General features: G+C 37.2%; 2 protein-coding genes across 9 annotated transcripts in view; both read left to right on the forward strand.

Annotated features, from left to right (window-relative positions):
- The window catches only part of Vps36 (vacuolar protein sorting 36 homolog), a 28,059-nt gene extending 6,953 nt beyond the window's left edge, over positions 1-21,106 (forward strand). For 2 of the 4 annotated variants that reach the window (XM_004844118.3, XM_013072015.3), the window contains exons 4-14: positions 2,237-2,351; positions 3,403-3,492; positions 4,009-4,095; positions 10,994-11,026; positions 11,144-11,221; positions 12,072-12,206; positions 14,288-14,353; positions 15,890-15,954; positions 16,557-16,641; positions 17,582-17,658; positions 17,751-21,106. In XM_004844118.3, coding sequence (XP_004844175.1) covers positions 2,237-2,351; positions 3,403-3,492; positions 4,009-4,095; positions 10,994-11,026; positions 11,144-11,221; positions 12,072-12,206; positions 14,288-14,353; positions 15,890-15,954; positions 16,557-16,641; positions 17,582-17,658; positions 17,751-17,844 — 925 coding nt within the window. In that variant the 3' untranslated portion in view covers positions 17,845-21,106. The remainder of the gene's footprint in view (positions 1-2,236; positions 2,352-3,402; positions 3,493-4,008; positions 4,096-10,993; positions 11,027-11,143; positions 11,222-12,071; positions 12,207-14,287; positions 14,354-15,889; positions 15,955-16,556; positions 16,642-17,581; positions 17,659-17,750) is intronic. The other 2 variants (XM_087197381.1, XM_013072014.3) reach the window with 2 other exon arrangements.
- A 5,342-nt stretch (positions 21,107-26,448) lies between these two features.
- Thsd1 (thrombospondin type 1 domain containing 1) overlaps positions 26,449-27,265 on the forward strand; it is a 29,235-nt gene continuing 28,418 nt past the window's right edge. The window contains exon 1 of one of the 5 annotated variants that reach the window (XM_004844117.4): positions 26,449-26,570. The gene's annotated coding sequence lies outside the window, so the exon portion shown is untranslated. Of the gene's footprint in view, positions 27,087-27,265 lie in introns of all 5 variants that reach the window. The other 4 variants (XM_087197378.1, XM_004844116.4, XM_021257795.2 and 1 more) reach the window with 4 other exon arrangements.

Below are 27,265 nucleotides of genomic sequence, written 5' to 3' on the forward strand. Positions count from 1 at the left end.
TCAGAAGACTTGTTCAGAAGAACAAATATTGGTATGAAAATTTTTTTCTATGTAGGTCCCTCTTTAGATTTAGTATAATTAGACTTTTTGATGGAAGTTAAACAATGTTGGGCCTCATAGGAGATGCAATGTATGGCTTAATCATAATGTTATAGTGAACATAAAAGATTTATGTGACAGAAAAGCAGCTACCAACATTTTGAAAAGAATAACCCATAGATTTTTAGAGTAGATCATCGTACAAACCCTTTTCATTTTTTTAGTCTTACTATATTCTAGAAAGTAAAACTTTAAGAGTATTCCAGATCCCTTGATGTTTTTTCCTCTGCTTATGTTCCAGGGTATTCTAAACTTGGTAACAAAAATATTTAAAATACTTACTTTCAAAATAGTCTTATTTCTAAAAACATCTCCATTGAGGAATTCAATAATATGCCAGGTTAACTTTTTTTTCACATATTCTCTTTTGTTGTCTAGCCCTTCCCCTCAGATAATTACCATAATTGCATTAATTTAAAGATTTTTTTTTTTGACATGGTACCTTACTGTGTAGCCCAGCTGGCCATGAATTTGAGATCCTCCTCCTTCAGTTTTGAGAATGCTAAGATTATAGGCATGTGCTACCACACCTGGTTTTATTTTTTTCACCTTTGAACATTTTTTCCCTTGTTTTTGCCGTGCTGGGAATTGAACTCAGGGATAGGCAAGTGCTGTATCACTTAGCTACATGCCCAGCCCAACTTTTGAAGTCAAGATATTCTTTTCATTTTATAGATTTTAAATTTGATGAAATGTGGTAATTGAATGACTCAATAAAAGAATAGATGAAGGGGCCGGGGATTTAGCTCAGTTGTTCCGGCGCCTGCCTCGCAAGGTCCCAAGTTCAATCCCCGCTACCAAAAAGGAAAAAAAAAAAAATAGATGAAGGGCTGGGGATGTGTAGCTCAGTGGTGCAATGCCTGCCTGGCAAGCACAAGGGCCTCGGTTTGATTCCCAGTACCAACAATAATAAAAAAAATAGAATAAAAAAATTTAAAAATTAGAAAAAAAAAGAATATATGAAAAATTCACATGGATTTTTTTCCTTTGGAATTTTGAGTTTCATTTTGTATCATAATAGCTTTTCACTGGGTTTCCTCTGACAATTTGATAATGGGGCCAAGAGTTTTTAGTTTTACAGATTGTGAAATGCTTTTGCTCAGTCACCTTATCATAATTGTCATAGTTTTGTTGTTCTACTTGATGATTTATTCCAAGCAGTTCTATGATTCAGCTAACATAGTTTATTTGTTCACCTGTCTTAAAAGATGTTGATCACAAAGGAGTAGATGAACAGTCCTTACAAGGCTGGCCCCAGCTCACTAACCAAAGCATGCCTTATACTGAGGCCCAATTCATGATGTTTCAACTTTATAGTGATATTTTGGCAACTATATGGGCCCAAATAAAAGTAAAATTGAGTACTGTAGTAGGCACATCTATAATGTGATCATAAAGAAAAGGCTCTAAACTAAGTATTCAGGATATTTTGACTATGAGCTTTTTAGTTTCTCTAATCTTTATAGAACATTGTTTATTGAGCAGGTTAAAAAAGGGACAAAAATAGACATAAAGCTGAACAAATACGGTGGTGTTTATAATAGCATAGAAGATAACCATAGTCATAAAGATAATAGCAGCTTATATTCCTGGGGCAGTGGCATTCTGAGAGTTGTTTTTTCTATTGGGTCTCTTTCTAGATCATGCTGTTGAAAGTGGCATTTTCCAACAAATGACACTGTAGAATGTTAGTTTTGGATGGAGTTTTAATAAAATTTCAGCTGGCCAGTTTCACAGATAAGTTCTCACATTTTGTTTTCAAATGAGTAAGATAGTATGCTTTGGCAGAAATTATAGGCCCCCTTATAACCTTTGGGGCTGACTCTAAACTGGAAAACTCTAGTCATAACTCACTCAAAATTTTGCAAATTTATTTTGGACTCATTTTCTAAAAACCACACTTTTATTTAACATTAATGTGAAGCTTTTTGGTTCAAAGCTTATAAATTTTAAATGGAGATATTTTTGAAAGCTTCGTTGATAATGAATTTAATACAAACTTTAAAAGGATCCCCTTTTAGGATATTCTGTTTCTGCATGAATTTAAGAGTGATTTGAGATATATTAAAAGTTATGAAAATAGAATTAGTGATTTTTTAAAAAGCAATTATTTATATTACTGTACTCTTGTTTTTAGTGCCAAAATAGTGGTTCATCTGCACCCGGCTCCTCCTAACAAAGAACCTGGCCCATTCCAGAGTAGTAAGAACTCTTACATCAAACTCTCCTTCAAAGAACATGGCCAGATTGAGGTAAGTTACCATATGAATAAAGCTGGATTCTGTGTGTGTGTGTGTATTTGTGTTGTTGTTGTTGTTGTTGTTGTTGCTGTTGTTATTTTATGATGGAAGGCAATGTTATAGAACATACCAGCTCTCACCGAATAAAATCTTTTTGTATCTTAAGCTGTGGGAATGAAAAGCAGGCAAGTGTGGTCATAGGAGGTAGCAGAGGCTGGAAATGTGCTAAGTCATACCACTCAATTACTAGTAAAATTTTCAGTAGTGTAATTTGGTTAAAGGAACAGAATATATTGTGTACAATACTAAACTGAGTTAGTATATGAAAGCTTACCAGCCTTAAATTAGGCAGTCTATTTTGGTTAACTTAAAAAATCTAATCACTACAGTGCTTATGCTGCAGTAATAATAGTTTATGTGTTTGTTCTGATTAATAAGTCACCATACAAGTATTCTTAAGACATTTATGTGTTTATCTTCCCATTAACATCATAAATTGTTTTATTTTCAACAGTGCCTGAACCACTGCTCCTCACACAGTAGTCCCTAAGTAAATATATATAAGTGACAGACAAAAGTCATTTTCACTAGTTGGAAAATGTTTGATTTTTTTTTTTTTTTTTTTAGTGAGCATATGCATGTTTTGTCTCTAAATTTTGACTTCAGATTTTAACTAGACAAATTATTCTCTGTTTCCTTCATGGAAAATGGTTGTATATTTTTTCTGGCACTGTGTTTGTTTCACTATAGATTGAAACAGTCCACATATGCAGGATTGTTTAAGTCTATTTGTTTCATTGTCACTCATCTCTTTGTTGAGAATAGCTCACTTTAAATAGAAGGTCAGTCAGTCACCCCCCCCTTTATTTTTGTTTGCCTTCTTTGTGCTTTCTGAAGTTGATTCAAGAAAAGAACTTCCTTTGCTTTCCTTTGATGTCTCAGAATTCTAGGCTTGTTGCAAGTGACTGAATGAACTTTTATACTAAAAAACAGTTAAGTAACAATTGTGCAAAGATACCACAGCCAGCCTGACTCACTTATGGTTAATGTATGTGCACAACAGTTTTATAGGCGTTTGTCAGAGGAAATGACACAGAGAAGATGGGAGAATATGCCAGTTTCCCAGTCATTACAAACAAATAGAGGACCTCAGGTATTTTTTAAACTATTTACTAATCCAGAATTTTTAACTCTGTACTTAGATCTTCAGTATGTGGATTATAGAACTTGCTAAAAAACAAGATTGTGGTATTCTGGTAAAAAATTAATTTTCATAGCACTTAAATTAATCACTGGCTATGGACAGACACTGAAATGTGTAAAAATAACCATCAAGTACCAAGATTTTAATACAGATTTTTTTTGTACATTTGAGACCCTATTAAATAATCAGATACATTATGGCTTGCCAAAGAATAAAAATAAGAAACATAGTTTATGTGTAAAATACATATAAATGTTTGGATTTTCTTTAATGATTTAAAGATCATTATGTACCACCAGAAACAGACAAATGTTTTGAACGGAAGCTAGATGTAATTGTGTGGTGTTTTACTTTGGTTCTTTGTGGGTCCTTTCCCCCCACTGAAAATACAATGTAGCTCAAAAAATATTTTGTTTCCTTCCCAATTTGTGTGTTTTATGTTGTACTTCTTTTTTTTTTTTCCAGCCAGGAAGAGTAAGAGCTGTTGGAATTGTAGGTATTGAAAGGAAACTGGAAGAAAAAAGAAAAGAAACTGACAAAAACATTTCTGAGGTAACTCTTAAGTTTTGGTCAGCCGTCTTTTTCAGCCATTTGTGTTTATTCTTTTGGACACAGCTGGTGACACATTCTATAGCTTGGAATGTATTTGGTTTGCTTGTTGCTCCACAGTCTCCTATGCCCTTTTAACAGAAGTATGTCAGGCTTGCATAATTTAATCAAAACATGTTTTAAAAGCTTTTTCTGAAAAGAAACATATTTTTTTTCTGTTGAAAAATGTAGAATGTTGTATGTAAATTTTGAAGGTGTAATTGATTGGAAGATATTCCTAATGAGTTTGAGGTCTTCTGTATATTTATTTTGGAACTTTGGTTAACTTAGTTGAGAGAAGAATATAGCCACTGCCCCTGGCTAGCAACCAACCACAGAGTTTTATACTGAGGACTATTTGGGGACCAGACAGATATTAAGAATAGCTCAACCAGCCTATCACTTCCACTGAGAGACAACCCTAAGTGTGTACATTACAGTGTTTCAGAAACTTCATCATAAATGAGGGCTTTCAAGTGAAGGGGAAAGAACTGTAGTTAGGAAAGTAAATTATGATTAAATTCTCTTAAGTAATTAATACACCTAAACATATTGTGTTAGCTTTCTGTTACTGTAACAAAATACTTGGATAATCAACTTATAATGAGAAAAGGTTTATTTTAGCTCACAGTTTTGGAAGTTTCAGCCCATGATTAGCTAGCCCTGTTGCTTCAGCCTAAAGCCAATAGTTATTGAATGCCTATTTGTGATTACTGATTGAAAGAGATTACTGTAGAGGAACCAAGGACATTTGACCTGTTAAGTGCTCATAGTATAGATTTTGCTGATTGCACATTTATGGTAAAATTTTGCATGTTTTTTAGCATTGGCATTATTTCTTTTAATTGGCCACTGGATTCAGAAGAGGCTTGATTACGCTCATGTTCAATCCCTTTGGCAAGGGTTGAGGTGTTTTTTCATTCAAGGCATATTGTGTCTCTCTTGTTACTTTAAATGTTCAAGATCTGTTAGTTCATTGGTGGTTGCAAATGGTGATATTCTGTACACTTTTCATGTATTACTTGGAATGCGTTTTTTAAAGAGCTCCATTTGCTTTTTGGTTGGTTTTTCAGTGACATCGTTCGTAGAGGGAATTCAGGATAGCTGCTTTTTTTTTCTTTATCATCAGGATAATAAATTTGTTTCTTATCATCTTCCAACATTGACTAAACTAATTAGGTTTTTTTGTAAAAGATAATATCATGAATTTTAATGAGTTGATGGTTCCATTCAATTGCAATTATTTATTCTATTTGAAGCTCTTGACTGTTCCATTTTTGACCAGTGTAGCTTTTTCAGGTTGGCTTCTGAGTTCTTTTGACATGACCTAGTAGAATTTTGTAGCTTTCTTACAGTTTGGTGTGACAGAACGTCTAGGACCCACTGGTACATGTCCTGCCCCAGACCTGGAATTGAACATTTAACTAAGAAGTACTTTTAGAACATTTAACTACTAAGAACTACTTTTTTTTTTTTTTATTTAAAGAACTACTTTTTTTAGTAGGAAAATATATTTTCAGAACCACAATCCAGATCCATAGTTATTGGGCTGATCTTTGTTTTTAGGCCTTTGCAGTGGGCAAGGCTAGGATTTTGTTGTTATATAAAATGCCAAGAGACCATTCCGATCCTTGTGATTCAAATTCAAAACAAGACTATCAAATAATTCCTAAAACAGCTGAAAAGAAAATTTTTGTATCTGTTTTCCCCATTCTTCCCACATTAAAAATAGGTATACAGGGCTGGGGATTTAGCTCAGTGGTTCTGCTGCCTGCCTTGCAAGCTCAAGTTCCAGAGTTCAATCCCCAGTACCAAAAAAAAAATAGGTATGCAGTATGTTATGTATCTAGAAGTCCCACCAAAATCCTCATGTGTCATAGATGAGTTTTTTTTTTTCCTAGTACCAGGGATCAAACTCAGGACCTTGTGCTTGCGAGAAGATGGAGCTTTTTAGAGGTGGCTGGATCTAGAATATGTGATACTGGGATTGAGTATGTGATTAGCAAATTAGGAAGGGACAAAAGGGAGAGGCAGGCTGCTGCTGATTCTTTGCTCCTTTGCTGCTTTGCTGCCTTCTGCCCACCACAAACTATTTCTCCTCTACAGTGCCCCTCTGCCATGCCACTCTGCCTTGGAGCCAGCCAACTATGGGCTGAAACCTCTACAAACTGTGAGCCAAATAAACCTTTCCTCCTTTAACTTTGGCTGTCAGGTATTTTGTCTCAGCAATGAGAAAAGGCCTTTACAGTGGTCAGGGGTAGGATTTTGTTGTTATATGAAATGCCATGAGACCATCCTGATCCTTTCAATTCAAATTCAGGACAGCACTACCAAATAATTCCTAAAACAGCTGTAAAGATAATTTTTTATCTGTTCTCCCCACTCTTCCCACATTAAAAATAGGTATGCAGTACCTACACTATCTCAACATTCAGCCCTACACTCATGCCTTCCCTCCTGGCTCTCATTTAGCTCATTCTCTAATAGCTTTTTCCAAAAGTGCTTATGAGAACACTATTCCTTGTATCTAGCATGCTTGTGTTCCTCATGCATGAACATTTTGCTGGTTTTAGTATCCATGTTTCACATTTCTTTTCCTTGTGTTACCTTTACTTTTTTGGTCTGGCATGAACTGTTGCTATCAAAGAGCAATGGCAATCTAATTTTTTCTTCCTTAGGTCACTTGCTGTTTTCCTTTTAAAACCCAGTTGTATTACTAAACTGTGTATTTGTGATACTCATCATGGATTGTTAGTCTCAGATATCTGAGAATAGGGGGTTTTTTTAGTATATAATTTCAGAAATTTTTAGGAAGGTTTTTTTTGTATAATTTTCAAGAATTACCTTGAGTTTTTCCTTTTGAGACTCTAGTTAGCTGTGCATTGTGCCTTTACCGCTCATCATCACTATTTGTAATTTTCTTTCAAATGCCTTTTTCTTTTTTATTTAGAAAAATTTCTACTTTCTTATCTTTCTCTTATTACCTGTTTTGTTTATTTACTCTTGTGTAATAATCTGCTGTTGGCTTTAGTACCAAAATAATTTTTAAAATTTTTAATTCTTTTCTGAATCTCATACTTCACTTCTGCATGATATTGTCTTTTTATAACTTGCGTCATCATACTAGCATTCTGTAGTTTATTTTGAAATAAAAGTTTACATTTTGGTCTGATCCATAAGTATGTTTTTTGGCATGCTTTTATTGTCTGCATAAGGTTATTCTGCTCCATGTTTTCTTTTTTCTTATAATAACTTTATGTAGGATTTGACCTTGATCCTTTGCTGTGGCTCATTTTCATGTGCAATTAGTTTCCCTGAACTTTTAGAGGAAGGCCTAGTTAGTTCATAATAGCAATTTTCCTCCACACAGCCTACTCCCTCCTCAGCTGTTTTCCTGTAGTGTTACAAATAACAGTGGCTTGCTTTCAGTGACACTTTTCCCTGTTCATATCCCTTGTTTTTAGCTAGGCTTAATTCTTCTGTATTACTCCTACCTTGCTCAATTCTGATTCCTTTTTCAGTGGCTTCTCCCCACTATGGGTTTCTATCCTGGAAGGAATGTCTGACAGGTCAGTTTCAAGAATTCTAGGCTTCTTCATTTCTGTTAGTCCCTACTCAAGACACCTAGCACCCAGCAGTATTGAAGTGGGTGAGACCCTCTCAGTTTTAGCACTGTCCTCACATTGGCCTGCCTTGCTTTCTAGTGAACACCTGTTGGCTCTTTTGGGGTTCTCTTATGCATAGATTTGTCAGTGGCACTGTTGCTTCCTTTTTCTTTTTTCTGCCTGGATTGTGGTATCATACAGGCTTGTTACTCTTATTTTCTCTGCTTGTATTTTGGGGGTTGTGCCAGTGTCGTGACATTTAATTTGGTAATATGTGTTTTACCTATGGGCTTTTTTTTTGTACCAGGGATCGAACTCAGGACCTTGTGCTTGTGAGGCAGGCACAAGCGCCACTGAGCCAAATCCCCAGCCCCTATGGGGTTTTGGTTTTAAGATCTAATTGTCCTTTCTGCATTTATGGTGTGATTTGGAGTGATTCAAAAACTATGCCCCCACAGCCCTCATCTTTTCAGGATTCTCTTATTTCCAATCAATATTGACATTCTAGCATTTGAAGGGTTGGTTCTTATTCTCCAGAGAAGAAATTGTCTCTGAGCAAGTGACTAGATTTGGCACCAGAGGGATGAGCCCCCAGCTCTCCTTGTTTGCAGGCAAGTATGCAGTCCACCATGTCAGCATCACTCTGTCACCTGCAGGTGCTGGCACTGTCCTTTTTCAGCAACACCCAGTGTCATGCTCTGTGTCTTGGCACTTTCTTAGGGCAATGGCATTGAAAAGCGCAGTATTTATTTTGAATTTTGAATTATTTGTATTCTTTTTTCTGACTATTTTCATATCTTGGTGTTATGTTCAAAATAAAGTTTTTCTTAATTTATGATATAAGATATTGTAGTTTAGTCTAATTCTCATGGAGTTGGGTACCAAAGGATTCTACACAGCGTTGTGTTCTATCATGTAGATCATTGATTTATTCAGCAGATAGGCTTTGTCTCTACTTTGCTGGACCCCACACAGATGCTGTAGATACTGTAATCATGGTCCAGGTGCAGGCAGGGAAGCAGGTACTGAGTACTGTGGGAAAAACACCTTGTGAGGAGAAAACCAGGGTGCAGCAGGAGCACATGACACAGTCCCCAATTCCCACCGGGGTCAAGAAAGGCTTGTTAATAGCCGGAACTTAGAATTCAAGGCCTGGAAGACGACTAGGTGCTGGCAGTCACAAACAAATGCTCGTAGAGGGAAAGGAATATACAAAGGTGCAGAACTGAGAGTATTGAGAGTAGAAATTCAAATATATAATCATAGTCACTGAAACTAATAACCAAAGTAATGACTGAAAGTAACAAAATAATTCTATAAGTCAGCTTATGAGGTTACTTGTAGTTTTAAAACGGGTATCATCTTGGAAATTTGGAAATTTGATCCTGGGTGTAGTAGAGCCGTAGAATTTTCTGTAAACTGGCAGATGAAATAATTGAATGGGTATGCATATCTTCCATTTTGCTTTAATTTTTATTGTAGATTTCTCACCCATTTTTTGATAATTGGTTAATTTCAAATTTTAGAAAATAGAAATAAAAGTGAGGAAGCTTTTACTTTTCAATTACTTGAAATTTTTATAGATCTGAAATACATTTATACTTTTTTTTTTTGGTACTAGGGATCGACACATTTATACTTTTTATTGACTATCTAGTCAGTAAAGGCTAGTAGATGATTTTATGTGGACTTATTAAGAATAGTTTTCTATGAAAATATAATGAATGATTTACCATATAAAATTCTTACTAGTTTTCTTTACACAAGTAAAAGAAATCTGTATATTTACATATTTTTTCTTTCTTTTTTGGTACCGGGGATCGAACTTACTTGTATTTTATAGAGTCAGAGTAAATAGTACGTAAAATTTCTGTGTATGATTTGCCCCCCATTTAAATGTCAGAGTTGCCTTAGTTTCAGAGCTGGTGCCCAGAGCTTCCCACAAAGAGTTTCCTGCATCTGCTGGTGGCTGCTGATAAGAATCCATTATTTAAGCTTTTTGTTTATCTGAGGAAATTCCTGTTAGGTGTGTGCACATTCTCTTTTGTTTTCCTTGTAAGCCTTAGTGAGCTGGCCATAAGAATCTTATACCACACTATTCTTTTAGCAGAATCTGTTAGCAGATGAGGAATACCTTCCTGCAGATGAATATAAGCTGATCTGAGCCCTGAGCCATGATTATAGTGTATATATCAGACCACTATATGGACCGATTTTTCATTGTTTAATTGATTTAAAAAATAACATCTGTGCTTATCAGTTAGACAAGAAATTCTACAAAGGCAGTAAATTTTCAGTAACTTGAAATAATATATTAGAAACATGTTGGGGCCGGGGATTTAGCTCATTGGTTCCACCACCTATCTCACAAGCTCAAGGTCCTGAGTTCTATCCTGGTACCAAAAAAAAAAAAAGAAAGAAAAAAGAAATATGTCTGATTAAATTTGAAGAGGCCTTTGAATATTTGTTGTAGTAAATGAAGCAATGGATGGGTTTTATTCAGATATGTTTGGTGGTATTTGAATGCTTTTTTGGGGGCGTTATTTGAGACAAGGTCTCATTATGTAGCCCAGGCTGTCATTGAACTCATGATGATCTTTGTGCCTCAGCCTCCTGAGTGCTGGGATTATACGCATGTGCTACCACATCTGGCATGAATGCTTTTTTTGTGTCTGATATACACCATATTCACAGTTATAAAAGGTTAATTCTCAGAGGCTTAGGCTTACTGTTTCAGTTAAATCATACCTGCTACTACAATAAAAATTATTGTGTCCCAGAAAGTATTCTTGCAGCTGTGTATTGGCATCTTCAGCCAGGAAAAATTTATAATGCCTTTGATTCTTGATCTCCTATTAGGCAAACTAGTGACATATTTTCTTTTTTTTGGTACCGGGGATCGAACTCAGTTGCGCTTGTGAGGCAGGCGACATATTTTCTTATTTGTGTTAAATACAGTGAATAATATTTTGTGAACTGAATGTTATTTTTTAATGTTTGATCCATAATAACAGTTAATCTCTTTGAAAATTTGATGTTTTTGTTACAGTTTGTTTTAGAAAATATTTTCTTAGCTAAAATGTCACTTTTAGAATAAAATATATGTATTATTTATATAATTATTTTATTAAGTTATATTTGTAAGAAAACTTCATAAATTTATATGATAGGGAGGAAAATAGAGGTGGTGCTTCATTGCTTTAAAATATTTTAATTCTTTAGACAGATTCCAACAAACATTTCTTTCCTCATTTCAGGCCTTTGAAGACCTCAGCAAGTTAATGATCAAGGTATATGTCATTTACACCTCTGAAATTCATACCAGTTATAACACCATTTTGAAAATACGTGTTTTGTTAGAAGATATTTTGGGAACATTATTTCTTTTCAGTCTTTTCTTTTGACAGGCTAAAGAAATGGTGGAATTATCAAAATCAATTGCTAATAAAATTAAAGAAAAGCAAGGTGACATTACAGAAGATGAGGTAAAGAGGCTTTTTTTTTTTTGGTACTGGGGATCGAACTTGGGCCCTTGCGCTTATGAGGCAGGCAGCAGAATCACTGAGCTAAATCCCCAGCCCAGGATGCTTTTTTTTTTTAAAGCATTAGAAAGCAGATTACATCAATAGCACCAGTAACAGTGACATTTTTGTGATTTACCAGATTGCTTTTTGGGGGGGCAGTGCTGGGAATTAAAGCTAGAGCCTTTGCACTAAGCTACATCCTCAACCCCCTCTTTTATTTTATTTTATTTTTTTTTGTTTTGGTTCCAGGGATCAAACTCGGGTCCTTGCGCTTGCAAGGTAGGCAGTGGAACCCTGAGCTAAATCTCTGGCCCTCCTCTTTTATTTTTTATTTTGAGACAAAGTCTTGCTAAGTTACCCAGGCTGGGCTCAAACTTGCAATCCTCCTGCCTCAGTCTCCTAGAGTACTGGGATTATAGCGTTTGTGCCATACTTGGCTGTAGTTATCCCTCGACTTGATCTCTGTTCATGAAATTTGTCTACATTATGGACACATCCATATTTTAAGTTTTTGGTTATATCATTTGGTTGGTGTTAAATATAAAATAGTCATTATCTAAATGTTCTCTTGCACCAAATTTGTGAAGTGAACAGGGTATGAGAGGCCACGATAGAAGAATGGAGATTAGGTTTCTGCAAAAAACTATTATACATCCATTGCCTTATAGTTCACAGAATAGAAGCACAGTAGGAGAAATGGGTATCTAGAGAAATAATTGAGCAGATTGCACTTATGATGAAAAGATTTCAGATGTTGAGGTGGAGAGTCTAATCCTGAAATCTTTTTATGCATTTTTTCCTCTCATTGTAGACGATCAGATTTAAGTCCTACTTGCTGAGCATGGGAATAGCTAACCCAGTTACCAGGGAAACCTACGGCTCAGGCACACAGTACCACATGCAGCTGGCCAAACAGCTGGCTGGAATATTGCAGGCACCTTTAGAGGTAAAACTAAACCTAAGGGTACTTTTAAAACTGTTAACTATGTCCATATTATCAGAAATCTTAAGAGCATAACTCCTTTCATGGTGGGGTTATTATCAATTGACATTTTTTTTTCTTTATGAATATTAAAATTAGCTTAGTTTACTTATTAATGAGTCTTTGTAATAGTCTAAATTGCCTTTCTTTTTTTTTTTTTGGTACTGGGGATCGACCTTGGGTCCTTGCGCTTGCGAGGCAGGTGTCGGAACCACTGGGTTAAATCCCCAACCTCAGACGTCTAACTTTCTAAGTCTATTTGATAGTGTTTTTATTTTTAAAAGAAATGTGATGTCTCTATAGATATATTTCTGTATATCTAATCTTTAATGTTTAGTATACTGTTAATAATTCTACAATACATATTCATCTAGTCTAACAGCATTCAGGTGATCAAAACTTTTTAAAGCACATGTTTAAGAAATATGTCAAGCAAGGGCTGGGGGTTTAGCTCAGTGGTGTCGCTGCCTGCCTTGCAAGCGCAAGGTCCCGAGTTCGATCCCCGGTACCAGAAAAAAAAAGAACTATGTCAAGCTTATGCCAGAATAAATAACATAATGAATCTCTGTAAGCCTTTTTTGTTTTTTTGTTTTTGGTACTGGGGCTCGACCTCGGGTCCTTGCGCTTGCGCAGCAGGTGGTGAAACCACTGAGCTAAATCCACAGCCCTCTGTAAGCCTTTTATCCAGCTTCATCTATAAACCAATGTCCATTCAAAATTATTTCAAAGCAAATCCCAAACATCACATCATTTTATCTATAAGTATTTCAGTAATTATAAGATTTCCTTTATACATAAATGTAATTTCATTTCATATTCCCCCAAATTTAAATCCTTAATATCACCAAATATCCAAATAGTGTTTATGTTTTATCGTACAGTTTGTCTTTTCAACATTACATTTGATTGATCTGTGTCTTATTTTTGGGTTTGCTTTTTTTTTTTTGGTACTGGAGATTGAACTCAGGACCTTGCGCTTGCGAGGCAGACGACGGAACCACGGAGCTAAATCCCCGGCCCCCCCAAATGTAGTTGGGAGCCCCTTTTCATTTAAGTAAATGCTAAAGCACTAATAATGACATCGGTCCAAATACTGAAATTTTGAGAGATAAGTGGTGATTGAAAAATATGTTGAATGTTTAAATTTTATTTATTTATTTGTTGTTGTTTTTTTACTTAAATTCTTTTATTGGTACATTTTAGGTATACAGTACATTTACATTTATCTTTGGGTGCTTGTACCTGTACATGATGTATCTTGGTTCTTATTTTTTCCCCATTTCCTGTGCGCCCTTCCCTATTTACATACTTCATTTCCCTTTTTTTTTCTTTTCTCATAATTTTTCCTTTCCATTCTTTCCTTTCCCCATCTCCTCCGAATGTTTAAATTTTAAAAACTTTCTACAGTAAAAGATACATTAACAAGAACAATGGAAAAATAAAAACAAGAACAATGGGATAATTGTGTTTGAAGTGAGAAGGGAGTATTTTGAGGGTATTAATGGCAATGTGTCTTTTACTGTAATACATTTTTAAATTTAAACATTCATATTTTTTGAACACTCCTCGTTGATCTATCGTTTATAGCAATTTCTGTCAAATAAAAACATTACAAGTATGTCCTCATCTACCTTATTCATTGGATCTGGTGCTGTGTGACTTGTGGCTCTTCCTCAAAGTCAAAATGACCATGAAAGGTAAATGTATTAAATTGATTCAGGACATTGAAGCAGCCATGATAGCGTAACTAAAGGTACTCATAAAAGAGGGCTTCCGGGACTGTTTCAGAAAGTAGCAAGAACAATAGGGTAAGCATTCAAAGTGAAGAATATTTTAAGACAGATTAATGACAATCGCTTTTACTGTAAAATTTTAAAAAATTTAAACACTAAATGTATTTTTCTGTCACCCCTTATACACAAGAAAACTGTATAAATACAATTTTAAAAACAAGAATTTTCTGATTTGTGATTTTGCTCTGATTACGAATTTTGCTAAGAAATACTTACTGGTGCTAATTTTACTTGTTTTTCATATTTTAACAGGAGCGAGGGGGAATAATGTCACTCACAGAAGTGTACTGTTTAGTAAACCGAGCTCGAGGAATGGAAGTAAGAATACCATATTTAGATACTTTTCTAGCTAAATATAGACTTTCTTGATGTAATACAAGTTCTCCCACAGTGAATACAATTTGAGGAAGGGTTGTGAATGTCAGAGCTATTTTGAGAAGCAGTATGGTGTGGTGAAAAGAATACTGTTTTGGGATCTAAGAGGTAGATTGTGTTCTTGGTTTGTTAGTGGTTTGCTGAGTGACCTTGGGTAGCTTACTTATCGTCTCAAGGACTCAGTTTTTTACCTTCAAGGTAAGGGTTTGGACTGATCAATAACTTTCAGCTCTAATATTCTGCATTTGTGTTGTGATGAGTGAAGATGTGCAGGAAGCTTATTCTCTGCAATAGTTAACTCTTGAATTAACTTGGCTGGACACAGATTCCCATGTAGATAGTACAAAGGGAAAGCCACCTTCCTTGGTAGTATATCAGGGAGAATTTTTTTTTTTTTTTGGTACCGGGGATTGAACTCAGTTCCTTGCACTTTTGAGGCAGGCCGCAGAACCACTGAGCTAAATCCCCGGCCCCCTTGGGTGTATATCATCAGTGGCTATCCTTAGCTGTCATTGGCCTGTCATACACATATGGCTCCAGGATTCTCTTGGGTACCCTGTACCCTAGCAGTCAAATGCAGTGTTGTGGTGTCAGCAGTCACCTGTGCAAATGACTCACATACATCTTTCCAGCCTCACCCCAGTCTCACAAGTTAAGGCTCTGTTCTATCTTTATTTGAATAGTCATCACAGCTGCCGTCGCTAAGTTCTTACTGTCCATCAGGCATTCTGCACATGTTACCTCATTATCCCTCCAGGAACTCAGTGAGGTACCTACTCCACTATCCCTATCTCAGGGATAGTTTAAGGATGAGGAAATTGAGTTTTCCATTAAATAACTTGACCAAGGCCATGACTGGAAACAGTGCTCTAACAGGGATTTGGATCCAGGCCTGGCAGGCTCTGGGATCATCCTGTGTGACTCAGAGCTGTGCTTGTCACCATGCAAAAGGGTAGCTACTCATTTGCTATCTGGGACAGTTATGAACTTGTAACATACTAGATTTAGAAGACTGTGTACAAAATAAAGAAAGTTAAATGTCAGTATCTCAAAACATTTTTGGGCCTTTTAGCTCAGTGGTTTCGCCGCCTGCTGTGCAAGTGCAAGGACCCGAGTTCGATTCTCGGTACCAAAACAAAACAAACAAACAAAAAAAACCATTTTTTTTTGTTGTGGTGCTGGAGTTTGAATACAGAGCCTTGCCACTGAGCTCCATTCCTACCCCTTTAACCTCTTATGTGGCTTTTGGAAAATTTAAAGTTATATATATAGCCTGCATTACATTTCTATGAATAGCACTGCTTTAATGAATTGAAATCTTTAGCTCCTCCATTAATCCTTTTTGCATTATAATGATTAAGTCACATGAAATCCTTATTGATAATTTAAAAAATTTCTTACTCTGTTTTTGTAATCATTACAGTTGTATAGCATCACATTATTAATTTGCAATGTAACTGGATTTCTTTTCCCCATCAGTTGCTCTCACCAGAAGATTTAGTAAATGCGTGCAAGATGCTGGAAGTACTGAAATTACCTCTCAGGTAAAGGAACGTCCACAGGAAGTTTGCCATCTGTAATCATGATTCTGCATAGGGTAAATTGGAAAGCTCAGCCAAGTTTACCATCCTGCTTGGCAAGACAAATATTGCCCTCTTAAAATTACATTATATATGCCCAGAGTTCACCTGGTACTACAAGTCTTCTGGCATCCTGGCATCCTGGCTTCCATCCTATCAGGGCTGGGTGTGTCCTAGTGGGGCTCATAGTCAGACTCTTGTGATTTTCAGAAAGAAGATAAGAATGTGAGTTCCTCCCAGGTCATAATAACCTTCCCAGTGGTTTGTGTTAGTCTCTGGAGATTCAGAAATGCAGATGGTTAGCTCTAAATTATATTTTCCTTCTCAGGTTAAAAAAAGTAGGTATCTTATTGCTGTGGATTTTAGTTCATAATTTTATTGCAATATCTGTTAATTCATGTGCCCTTTAGTTCTCTACTTTCAGTCATTTTGTTTTAAATGTTGTTTTGAGGTGAACATTGTCCTCAGGCCTGGATGTAAAAGAAAGTTAAAAAGTATGTGGTTCTACTTAGTGGTTGGATATTCTAGATGTTTCATGACTTTGTTCTCACATCCCTGGTTTCCAGGCTCCGGGTGTTTGACAGTGGAGTCATGGTAATTGAGCTTCAGTCCCACAAGGAAGAGGAAATGGTGGCCTCAGCCCTGGAGACAGTATGTGAACCCAGTTTCCTCCAGTCATTAGAGCTTGCCACCAACATCCAAGTGCTTAGAGACTTGAGGAGCAGGATTTCCTGTTGGATTTAATGCCCCTATGAAGTAACATTCAGAGACTAAATTAAAAATGGCTTGTTATTCACAATGAATATGTATTAGTCATAGTCATACCTTAAAAAGATTTTGGAAGCTTATTGACCCCTTTAACTTCTTAGAAGTAAGAAGAATTAGAATTAGTGAGATGCTTGATTTTCTCTACAAGCTCTGTGTTAGAACAGGTTTTTATTTGTTAATCAGAATGCTGTACAGAATTAAATTTTTTCTTTAACACCTACATAAGCAGCATTATAAAACCAGAAGTTATTCTGTGAGATAAGTGCTTTACAAATAAGTAACTGTAGTTTAGATGGAATTTATTGACCAAACTGCCAATATTACTCATTAGGATACCTAAAATAATACTGTTATAGCTTCTATGCTAAGCCTGTATAATTTGAATACTTCATATTTATTACATGCCTCATTTTAAGCTAGATGAAAACTTCAAGACTATAGATATTTCTACTACATATTTAAAATTAAACCTATATGTATTTGGGTCCTTTACTGGAGCATGTAATACACACTCAATTAGAATTTGTTACATGTTTCTTTTCAGAACATTCAATATCCTTTCTAGGTCTTAGTACATTGCTTTGATACATTATAAAGGGATTCATGTGGCTGTTTTAGCCTCTGCTCTATTTGTTGTGGGTCCTTTAATTTTTGTAGAACTAAGTGTCAGTTAAGGTTTAGTTCTATAGTGAAGTGAATATTATTTGGATTTTAGTAGAAAATTCAGTAAATCATTTCCTGCATATATTGGTATATATTCTGCATGGTTGGTACCTAGGTAGGTATCTAACTAAATTAGTCACATTTTTTTCTGCTGTGTTAGGTTTCAGAAAAGGGATCCCTAACATCAGAAGAGTTTGCTAAGCTTGTGGGAATGTCTGTTCTCCTCGCCAAAGAAAGGTAAATAAGGACCCTGTGCTTCATTACAACTTGTGTTTGTGTTTGTGTTTGTGAATGGGCAGATGATTATGTTTTCTTCTCTTCATTCCTAGGTTGCTGCTTGCAGAAAAGATGGGCCATCTTTGCCGAGATGACTCAGTGGAAGGCTTACGGTTTTACCCAAATTTATTTATGACACAGAGCTAAGGGTTTTGCATTTGAAATACTTTGTGTCCATACACTTGCACTGTGTAGCAATTGTATGGCATTGAGCTAATAGGTAAATCCTGATAAACTGGGAATTCAATAGAACTTCACAGTATAATATAAAACTTTTAAAGTCACTCCTTACATATTATGGTCCTGGAAGCTTATTTAGGATGTGTAAAGAAAATATAGAAAAATGAATACTAGTATGAATTTAAAGTCATGCTATATCTGTGCAGAACCTTCAGAATTTAACTTGAAACGTGGATTTTAACTTGATCCCCATATCTAACCATTTTGTAGAGAATTTAAATTCTTGGGGGAAAGAAAAAGAAAAGCAGCTGCATGTTTAGGTTAGATTATTGTTTTGGTGTTCACTGAATTGAAAATGTTTTACTCTATGTCTGATATGCCCACTTGGGGCAGGGGGTGCATAAGGAAGTGGTTGCTACAGGGTAGTTTAAGAACCCAACAACACTGGAACAAAATATCAAACTACAGAATGCTGTTCAAGGCTCAACTAAGGGCTTTTCAAGGCAGTCCTAAGCATGTCTTCAACAGAGTAAATAACACACCTTTAGAAAAGGATTGGTGGGGTGTGGCCCAGTGGGAGTGCGCCATGCACAAGGCCCTGGGCTCCATCCTCAGCATAGGAAAAAAAAAAAAAAAGGATGTAAATAAACTCCAACTAGTTTCTTTTTATTTATTTTTTTTAGTGATGATTTCATGGCTGGCATTTAAAGAATGCAGCTATATAATTTTGTTTAAAAAATGCTGTGGATTTTGAAGGTGAATTAAAGAGCTGTATAGACATGCCCAGAGTTGTGATTACAGATTTGGGAGGCAGACAGCTAGGAATTCCCTAGGATTGTTGTGCAAGTTGAAGAGTAGAAGAAACCAACTTCACAGGAACCATAGTGCTCTTTTACCTGGAAGTCAAGGGTGAGAAATAGAAAAGTAATATAGCTCCTTTACTGTCTCTCAGAAGAGTCTTAACACTGAACTTTAAAAATCTTTGTCATATTCCAGCAATATTATTTTCTTTGCCCTATACATTGTACGTTGTGTAGAGAAAACTATCTTGGTAAAACATGTTACTGAGAAAATATAAACTGACTAATATCACCTGCAGATTGCTTGAATTTTAAAGTAGACTGCCTGACTTTGTATGTTACTACTCTCCAGTGTACAGCGTGTTGACATTACTCATACTCAGGGACCCATGGGACAGACGGGAGCTCCCTTTCTGAGACTGATTTGGGAGTAGGAAGGAAGCGGTGGTTTTTGCCAAGCCTCTGGAAGGGATAGTATCTGCACTGAGGGAGCCATGAGACCAGGGGAGGGATGCCCAGGTGCACACTTTGGGACCTCTAAGACAGGTTTTTACTCGGTAAGGTGAAGCCATGGCTAGAGGTCACTGATAATGCCCTCTGGGGAAGTGCTGAGGTCCTCAGCCACAGAGCCAGGGAATCCCAACCTTGGTTCCTTTCTGAACGGTGGCTGTTTGTGCTTTGTGCTCTCCATTGTCATGGGAATGCTGGGGCCAAGGCATTCTGCTTTAGTCTTCATTTTCCAAACCTGTCACTGACTGTTCATTGTGGTGACAAATCCCCTAATTACCTCATTGCTCAGCCTCAGGTTTATTTGGGGGGTTAATTCAGTGAGTGTCTGGCTGCCCAAGTTTTTTAGGGGTTAGTTGGACCATTGTGTAAGTTTGTTTTTATGTCTTGCCTCTCTCTGGGTTGCACACACTGTCACATGGCTCTGGCAGACTTGTACACACACATACACACGTGTGCACACACAGACACACCAGGACATCTGGCTAAGCTTCTTGAAATTAACAGAAAAAGGAGCTTGCTTTAGCAGTTGAAATCATTGCAAATAAGGTCATTGGAGCTGTTGGATCTAGCTCTAATGGTTTGGATTCATTATGGTAAACCTATATAAATCAGTATATTTATTTACTTTAGTGTAGCAACAGATTAACAAACAAAAATGGGGCAATCTTGAGTTATATAAAGTGAACTAAACAGGAAGAAAAATGACATATGAATATACTTTGCAAATGTCACATAATTTAAAAACAAGTATGATTGATTTGTGTTATTGTATTTTTAAAATGGGCATCCTTCACTGTTTCCAGACCTCTGTATTTTTATTTTTTGCCAAATGAGGTGTTATTTTGGCCCCTTATTGATAGAGGTCAACCAGTCAGGCCCTATAAGTGCAAAAAAAGTTCTCCCTTGGTGCTTCTCACTGGCGTAATTATTTTTGTTTTCCTAACTTTGCTCTTAAGAGCATAAATCTCTTTGTAGCTTTATGATAATAGAATATTTCTAGTCATTTACTATCAAGGATAATTTTTTTACATTGTATAAGTAAAGGTTGTTTTCAGGGTTAACTGATTGGTATTAATGTATATAAAGTAAAATTATTGCAAAATTTTAAGATGATTTTCTTAACTTGGTATTTTTTAAAATACTCTGAAAAATATATGAAAATGATAGACATTTAGTCATACTAAGCCAGAATGTTAAGAATTTTTCTTTTGAATTTTATAATTAAGCATTGCTTATAAATATTTATGACTTTGAGGTCTTACTGTTTTAGTTACCTTTTAAAAATGGGAAATGAGGCATGGACTGTTTCTTTCCTTTTTTTTCTTAAAATTCTTGTTGTGAATTCCACTGTGGACTGATTGTGGATGTGCTGTGTCTTGTTCTTTGTTACCAGACCAGGTGGACCAGATGTGAATTCATCATGTTATTGTTCTCATACTCATATCCTTAAAATGGTTCTCTTTTGCCCAGCAGTCGCAGAGACTTCATTTTGGTACAGTGGAATTACAACTTGTAAGGTGGTTAGGTTTTAAAGACTGCTGAAGGACAACATAAAGCATGCTCAAAACGATCCTTTAAATCTCTTAAATTGCCAATAAAGTTTCCTCTGATGGTATGAATCCCTGTGGAGTGATATGTAGATCTGAATATATCATGCACATAGTAAGTACAATGTATAATAAAACTGCACATCACCAGTAGACTTTTCTAGTATTAATAATTACAGTTTAAATGTGTGTGTTTTTTTGCCAATAGGTATGGTTGTATTTATGTAAATGTATTGCCAATGCCATCCCAATCTACAGTGTAAGCTCCACAGTGCAGAGTTCTTTTCTTCTGTGTTCATGAATATATCCCCAGGCCTAGAACAGGGCCTGGCACACAATAAGCATTCAATAAAGATTTATTCAATGAATGAACTTTGATGTATACACCTGTTTATACTGTGCCTTCACTTTATCCTACTTTAGCTCATTCAATTTGTAAAACCATGTTTTGTTTTGTTTTGTTTTGTAAAACCATGTTTTATACTACATACAGATTTTGTGAGAAACTTTGTGGGACTCTGGGCACTGGGGAAGATACAAAGGTGAATAAGATACAGCCTGCCCTTAAAAAGGTGGCCTCATGGGGGAAGTAGACACAAAGCACCATTCATTAAAGTGTGAGTGGAGTAAGTGCTCTGGTAGGGGCACAAGGACCATGCTGTGGAGTGAGGAGCCTTCAGTTCTGATGGCCTCTTGAGGGGAAGGACCTGGTAAACTAGGCTCACAAAAACAAGAGAGTGCCCCTAAGGGCATTGGGTTCCCTTTCCTGGACAAGTCCCCTTGTCTGTCCAGACTTCCTTGTATTACTTTTTTCCATTCATGCACAGTAATCCAACTCATACTTTGCTCGGTTCCACCAGCTCTAGAATAATCTTTCCAGTGCCCAGCTCTTTTGTTGCTAAACTCTGTAAGAGTTATTATCTGTTCATATACTCAATTATATTTTGTTTTACTCTTTTTTTTTTCTAGTACCAGGGATTAACTCTGGACCTTGCAAGGCAGGTCCGGCGCCTTGGCCCTTTGTTTTACTCTTTAATTGTTTTGATACCATAAGAAACAGAAACTGAATTTCTTTGAAGTTCGAAAACTCACAACATTTCTGAATCCTCACTGTCCTACATCAGTGATAGTATATGGTAGATTCCTAGTTGAGTACTAACTGATTTGAGTGATGGATTATAGTGCTTTCTTTATTTGAGTGAAGGATTATAGTACTATCTTGAGTTGACTAACAGACCCAAATCTGTCCCTTTATTGTTTCCCCAAGAATCTTCCCAATCAGATTTGTCATGGTTCAGCCTGCCTGAGATCTGCACTGACTTATTCAAATTCCAAGACATGGGCCCTATCTGTGATGTGGGTAACACTCCCCAAAAGTCAGGTCACATACCTGTAAGGTCTTGTTTTTATAAGCTATTATTACAGTGTGAAAATTGGGTCATTCATGTTCTTCCTTGTGTCCTGATAGGAAATCATGAGTCAGCTAAGGCTTTCATCTTAGAGCATTACCTTGTGAAACAAAAGCATGTGTATACAGGGAGTTACTGAGTGTATACATTTTACATAATTTGCACAGATCACTAGACCAGTTGCTGATCCAGAAAGAGTTCAAAGTATCTTGAGAGCCAGGGTTTTTTTTTTGTTTTTGGTACTGGGGATCAAACTCAGGACCTTGCGCTTTTGAGGCAGGTGGCAGAATCACTGAGCTAAATCCCTGGCCTGAGAGCCAGTTTAGTTCAGACCTCTTGTGCAAGCATTTTCCCCTCATTTTATGTGTCTTTATTTCAGAGAAGCTTAAACTACATCTTAACTGTTTAATATAGACAGTAATACATTTTGGTAACAATTTTTAAAAAATAACTTTATTATCAAACACACACATAACAGAAATTAAAACCATTCAAAGAAAAACAATGCAAGGGGAAAAAACTACAATAATATTCAAATACAGTAGAACTCAAACAAAACAAAACTGAAAAGCACTTAAGCGTTTTTCCATATAACTTAAGAAAACATCTCAAGCACCAACAAGAAACCAGAGGATGTGATTTGTTTCAGAAAGATCCCCAAAACCAACGTTGAACAAACAGTGGTCTGGAAAAAAACTCCAGTTAGCAGACTCCACATAAACCAAACTTATCCCTAATTTAAATTTCAATGCAGTCTTATGACATGCGATGGAAACACAATCTGAGAAATGTTATTAGGCCATTTTATCCTTGTGTATCTTAATTACACTTTCAGTTTCTTACACTAGAGAAACTATTTGGTATTCACACATGTGTCCTATTTATTTTACTTAAGAGGATGGCCTCAATATGCATTCATTTAGCTATAAATGACTAGTTTCTCGTTCTTTATGGCTGAGTAGTATTCCATTTTATAAAAAAACCCCACAACTTCTTTATCCAGTCTCCAGTTAATGGGCACTTGGGCTGCTTTCAAGCTTTCCCTATTGTGAACTGTGCTGCTATGAACATGGGTGCACATATATCGCTGTGGTATGATTCTTTTAATTCTTTGGGGAAGATACCCAGCAGGGGAATAGCTGGGTCGAATGGGACCTCTAAGCCTAGTTCTTTGAGGTATATCCATACTGATTTCCACAGTGATTGTACCAGTCTGCACTCCCACCAACAATGGAGAAGGGTTCCTTTCTCCCCACACCACCCCCAGCATTTGTTATTGGATGATTTCTTAATAGCCATTCTTTCTGGGGTGGGGTGGAATCTCAATGTTGTTTTCATCTGCATCTCTTGAATAACCAGTGATGTTGAACATTTTTTCATATATTTATTTGCTGCTTTTACTTCATTGAGAAATGTCTGTTCATTTCAGATGCCCATTTTTGAATTGGGTCTTTGAATTTGGGAGGTCTGTTTTTTTTCAGTTCTTTATATATTCTAGATAGTAGTCCTTTGTCTAAGGTATAACTGCTGAAAAATTTTAACCACATTGTAGGTTGTCTCTTAGCTCTGTTGGTGGTTTCTCTTGCAGTGCAGAAATTTTTTAATAAGCTGAGATCCCAGTTGTTGATTCTTTGTGCTAGTTCCCGTGCTACTGGGGTTTTGTTCATAAAGTCTTTTCCTGTGCCAGTGTCTTCAAGAGTTCTCCCTAACGTATCTTCCAGTAAATTTAGTGTTTCTGTCTTAATATTTAAATCTTTAATCCACTTCGATTTGGTAACAATTTTAAGACAAAAATGACCAAGCATCTCAATAAAGCTGTTATTTTAAAAATGAAGCCAGCCATGGTGGCACACATCTATAACCTCAGCACTCTGGAGGCCGAGGCAGGAGGATCACCTGGAGTTCAAAGCCAGCCTGAGTGACTTAAAGGCCACCCTGAATTACATGACAAGACCCTGTCTCACCCCCACCTCCCATTACCAAGCATATCAATAGTCACTTGTACCTGGGTTTAGGTCCCCCCTCCCCAAAGAGTGGCTTTGTGAGAAAAATGTCTTTGAAAATATTGACATATAGTAAGTTGCTTTCTACATGTTTCAATTAACACAAAACTTCACTGTAATATGCCTTTTATGGTGAAGAGAAGGAAGGAGAAGTCATTTACTTAGGATTTTAGGAAGGGCTGGAATTTTTTTTTTCCATATATTTATTTATTTATTTATTATTTATTTATTTTTCCCCATTAACTTTATTGGTACATTTTAGGTATAAAATACAGTTATATTCATCATTGGGATCTTGTACCATTACATGAGTCTCTTGGTTCTTATTTTTTTCCCCTTCCCTTGCCCTCCCTTCACCCCCTCCACCCTTCCCTATTTGCAAAGACCTTGTTTCCATTTTTTTCCTCTTCTCATATTTTTTCCTTTCCCTTTTTTCCCTTCCCCTACCCCTCCCAATTCCCCTGCTCTTTTAGACCTTTTCTTCCTGTTACACAATATCAGTTATACATTTTTAAAATTACAATATTAAGATCTAGGAGACATTACCACAGATTTTACAGAATTTAAAAGGATATAGAAAGCATATTACAAAAATCTTTTGAAATAAATTTGACAACTTCAAAGAAGTAACTTAGAAGACAAATTAATGAAACTAACTCTGGAGGAAATATAAAATTTGAATAGCACCTATTAAAGAAAGTATATTCCTAGCTTGAAAGCCTACCTATATGACAACAGCAGGCTCATATACATTTTAACTGATAAATTATATCAAACACTTAAAGTAGAAAAAAGAAGGAACACTTCTTCCCTCATTTTAGGAAATCAACATTGTGCTAATCCTAAAACTGGATAAAGATAATAGAAGAAAAAAGTATGAACATAGATAGAAATTTGTTTAACAAAACAAACTCTTAGAAGAGTCAGATCTGGCAGTATGTAGAAAGTGGTTTTGTTAGGGATGGCAGTGTTGGTTCAGCATTGGAAGATCCACCCCCAAAAGTCATTTTAACAGAGGAAAGGAGAAAGCCATATGATCCTGTCACTAGTTGGAGAAAAAGGATTGGACTAAATTCCACAGCTGTTCATGGTAAAAGCTATCAGGAGACTAGAAGTAGAACAGAAACTTCTCAACAAATCAAAGACAAGTACTCCACATTTCCAACAAAAACTGGAAGGGCTGGAATTTAATATAGCTGTGTCTACCTCTAAAGCCTTCTCCATTATGCTTTTGCTTTCAAAACTTTAAGTACTGGGGACTATGGCATATATTTGAAAAGAAATCCTAACTTGAGTTGATGTGTGGATAGTAGATTAGATAATTATACTAGTAGTGAAACTGGATGATCATAAAGCTTCCCTTGAAAGTTAGATAGGATGGACTTGTTAGTAGTGCTAGTATTAACTATTTGAAAATATAAGACTTAGAACATTATGATACATAAGTATCTGTATTACCTTTCCAAAAATGAAGTGATCAAAGAGCTGCAAATGGTATATTTTTAAACGGGGTGAAATTTACAAACATACAGATCTTAAGTGGAGGAGTTCACAAAACAGCAGAGCAAATCCATGTAATTCATTCCCTAACCAACAGAACACGTGCCCCCCCCCCCCCAATTCCCGGGCTCTTCTTCCAGTCATTGCCTCTCCAGGGGCTGAGCTCTGATTTCCATCACCATTCACCATTCACGAGTTTTGTGTGTTAAATGGTATGTGTGGGGGTAAAAGAAAGCAAGTGGTAAACTGCACGGCACATTAGTCAGCAAGCACAGTTTGATAATGTGGAAGTCCGTCCTCTCCTTTTAACGACAGCTTTAACATTTGCATAGTTTCCTTTTTAAATATTCAGCTCTTTTTAATTCACCAAATCTGGGAAAACGAAAGATGCGCTTTACCTGAACTTTGTTCTTTTGCAACCCTTCAAAGACATTTGGAAAATCAAATTTACAGCCCACACATTATGAGACTTCAGTGATTTCTATTGTGGTCTCAGAAGAAAACGAGGAAGTGACTGAATCCGAAGCGTGGGGAGACTGCAGCCTCGCCCTTAAAACCCTGGGTCCGGGCTGTGGGCTGAGGTGGGCACGGGCGTGCAGCGGGGAGATCTGAGTCTGCGGGGGCCGCAACCCGTCTGTGAGACCTTCCCGGGCGCGCTCGTTTCCTGCCAGTTTCCTGTCCTGCAGCTGGCGAGTTGGGGGCTGGCAGGAAAGGATGCTCTGCCCAGAAGGGGCGGGGGCAGCCCTGGTCGGTCCGGAATGACCCCCGCCCTGCGGGTGCCACCCCCGGGTCGTCCGGGGCGGGGCCGGGCGCGCGGGCGGGACGCGAGGTTCTCAGCGCGTTTCCTGCGGCTCCTGAGGTCTCCGCGCGTCTCGCGTCTCGCCGCCCCTCCGCCTCGCCCGCGCCGGGCCGCTCGACCGAGAGGTAAGAGCCCCGGCCGGCGGGGGCGCGCGTGCCGCCGGGGTCGGAAATGCCCGTGACCGGGAGGCTCTCCGCAGCCCTAAAGCGCAGATGACGGTGGCGTCCCCGCCTCGCAACACCTGTGCCCTCTTGGGATGCACTTTTAAAAGGTGGTGGCTTCGCACCCCGGAGTCTGGCCAGAGCTCAGCTGTCCCCGGGCGCAGGCGTGGTCGAGTTCCCGGCCGCCGGCGTGGGTGGATCCGAGGTGTTGGGGGCCTTTGAAAAATCGCAGCTTGGGATACTGAGCGTTGCAGAATACGTTCCTTGCAAAAAAAGAAACTCTTGGGTTACGGTCAACTTGAATAGAAGCATTTCAAGAGGACCTTCTGGAGGGGCTTTCTGTGGTCACTGTAAGCCTAGATTTCCTAGTGTAAGCTTGACCCGCGCCTCTGGAAAGCTCGTATCCGCGGCGGCGAGTGCGCGGTTCCCAGGGAAGCTGCTTCCAACCCGTGGGACCCCGGCAGAGCCGCTCGTCTGAAGGTATAAATAAAGCCTGTTTACACCAATGGCTTTGGAATTGGGATTTTCTGCTAATAAATATTATTCTTAGATACACACAAGAGCATGTGCATGTTTGTCAGAGGGACAAAAGTACTTTGCTTCTGCTTTCCCTTTTTGGCAAGTCATTGGTCCCATGGACGTTAGAGTAATTCAGTTTC

This window comes from Heterocephalus glaber, unplaced genomic scaffold, assembly GCF_053883595.1.
Source record: "Heterocephalus glaber isolate CG9 unplaced genomic scaffold, H.glaber_assembly_v1.0 deba00001666, whole genome shotgun sequence".
Classification (NCBI taxonomy): Eukaryota; Metazoa; Chordata; class Mammalia; order Rodentia; family Bathyergidae; genus Heterocephalus; species Heterocephalus glaber.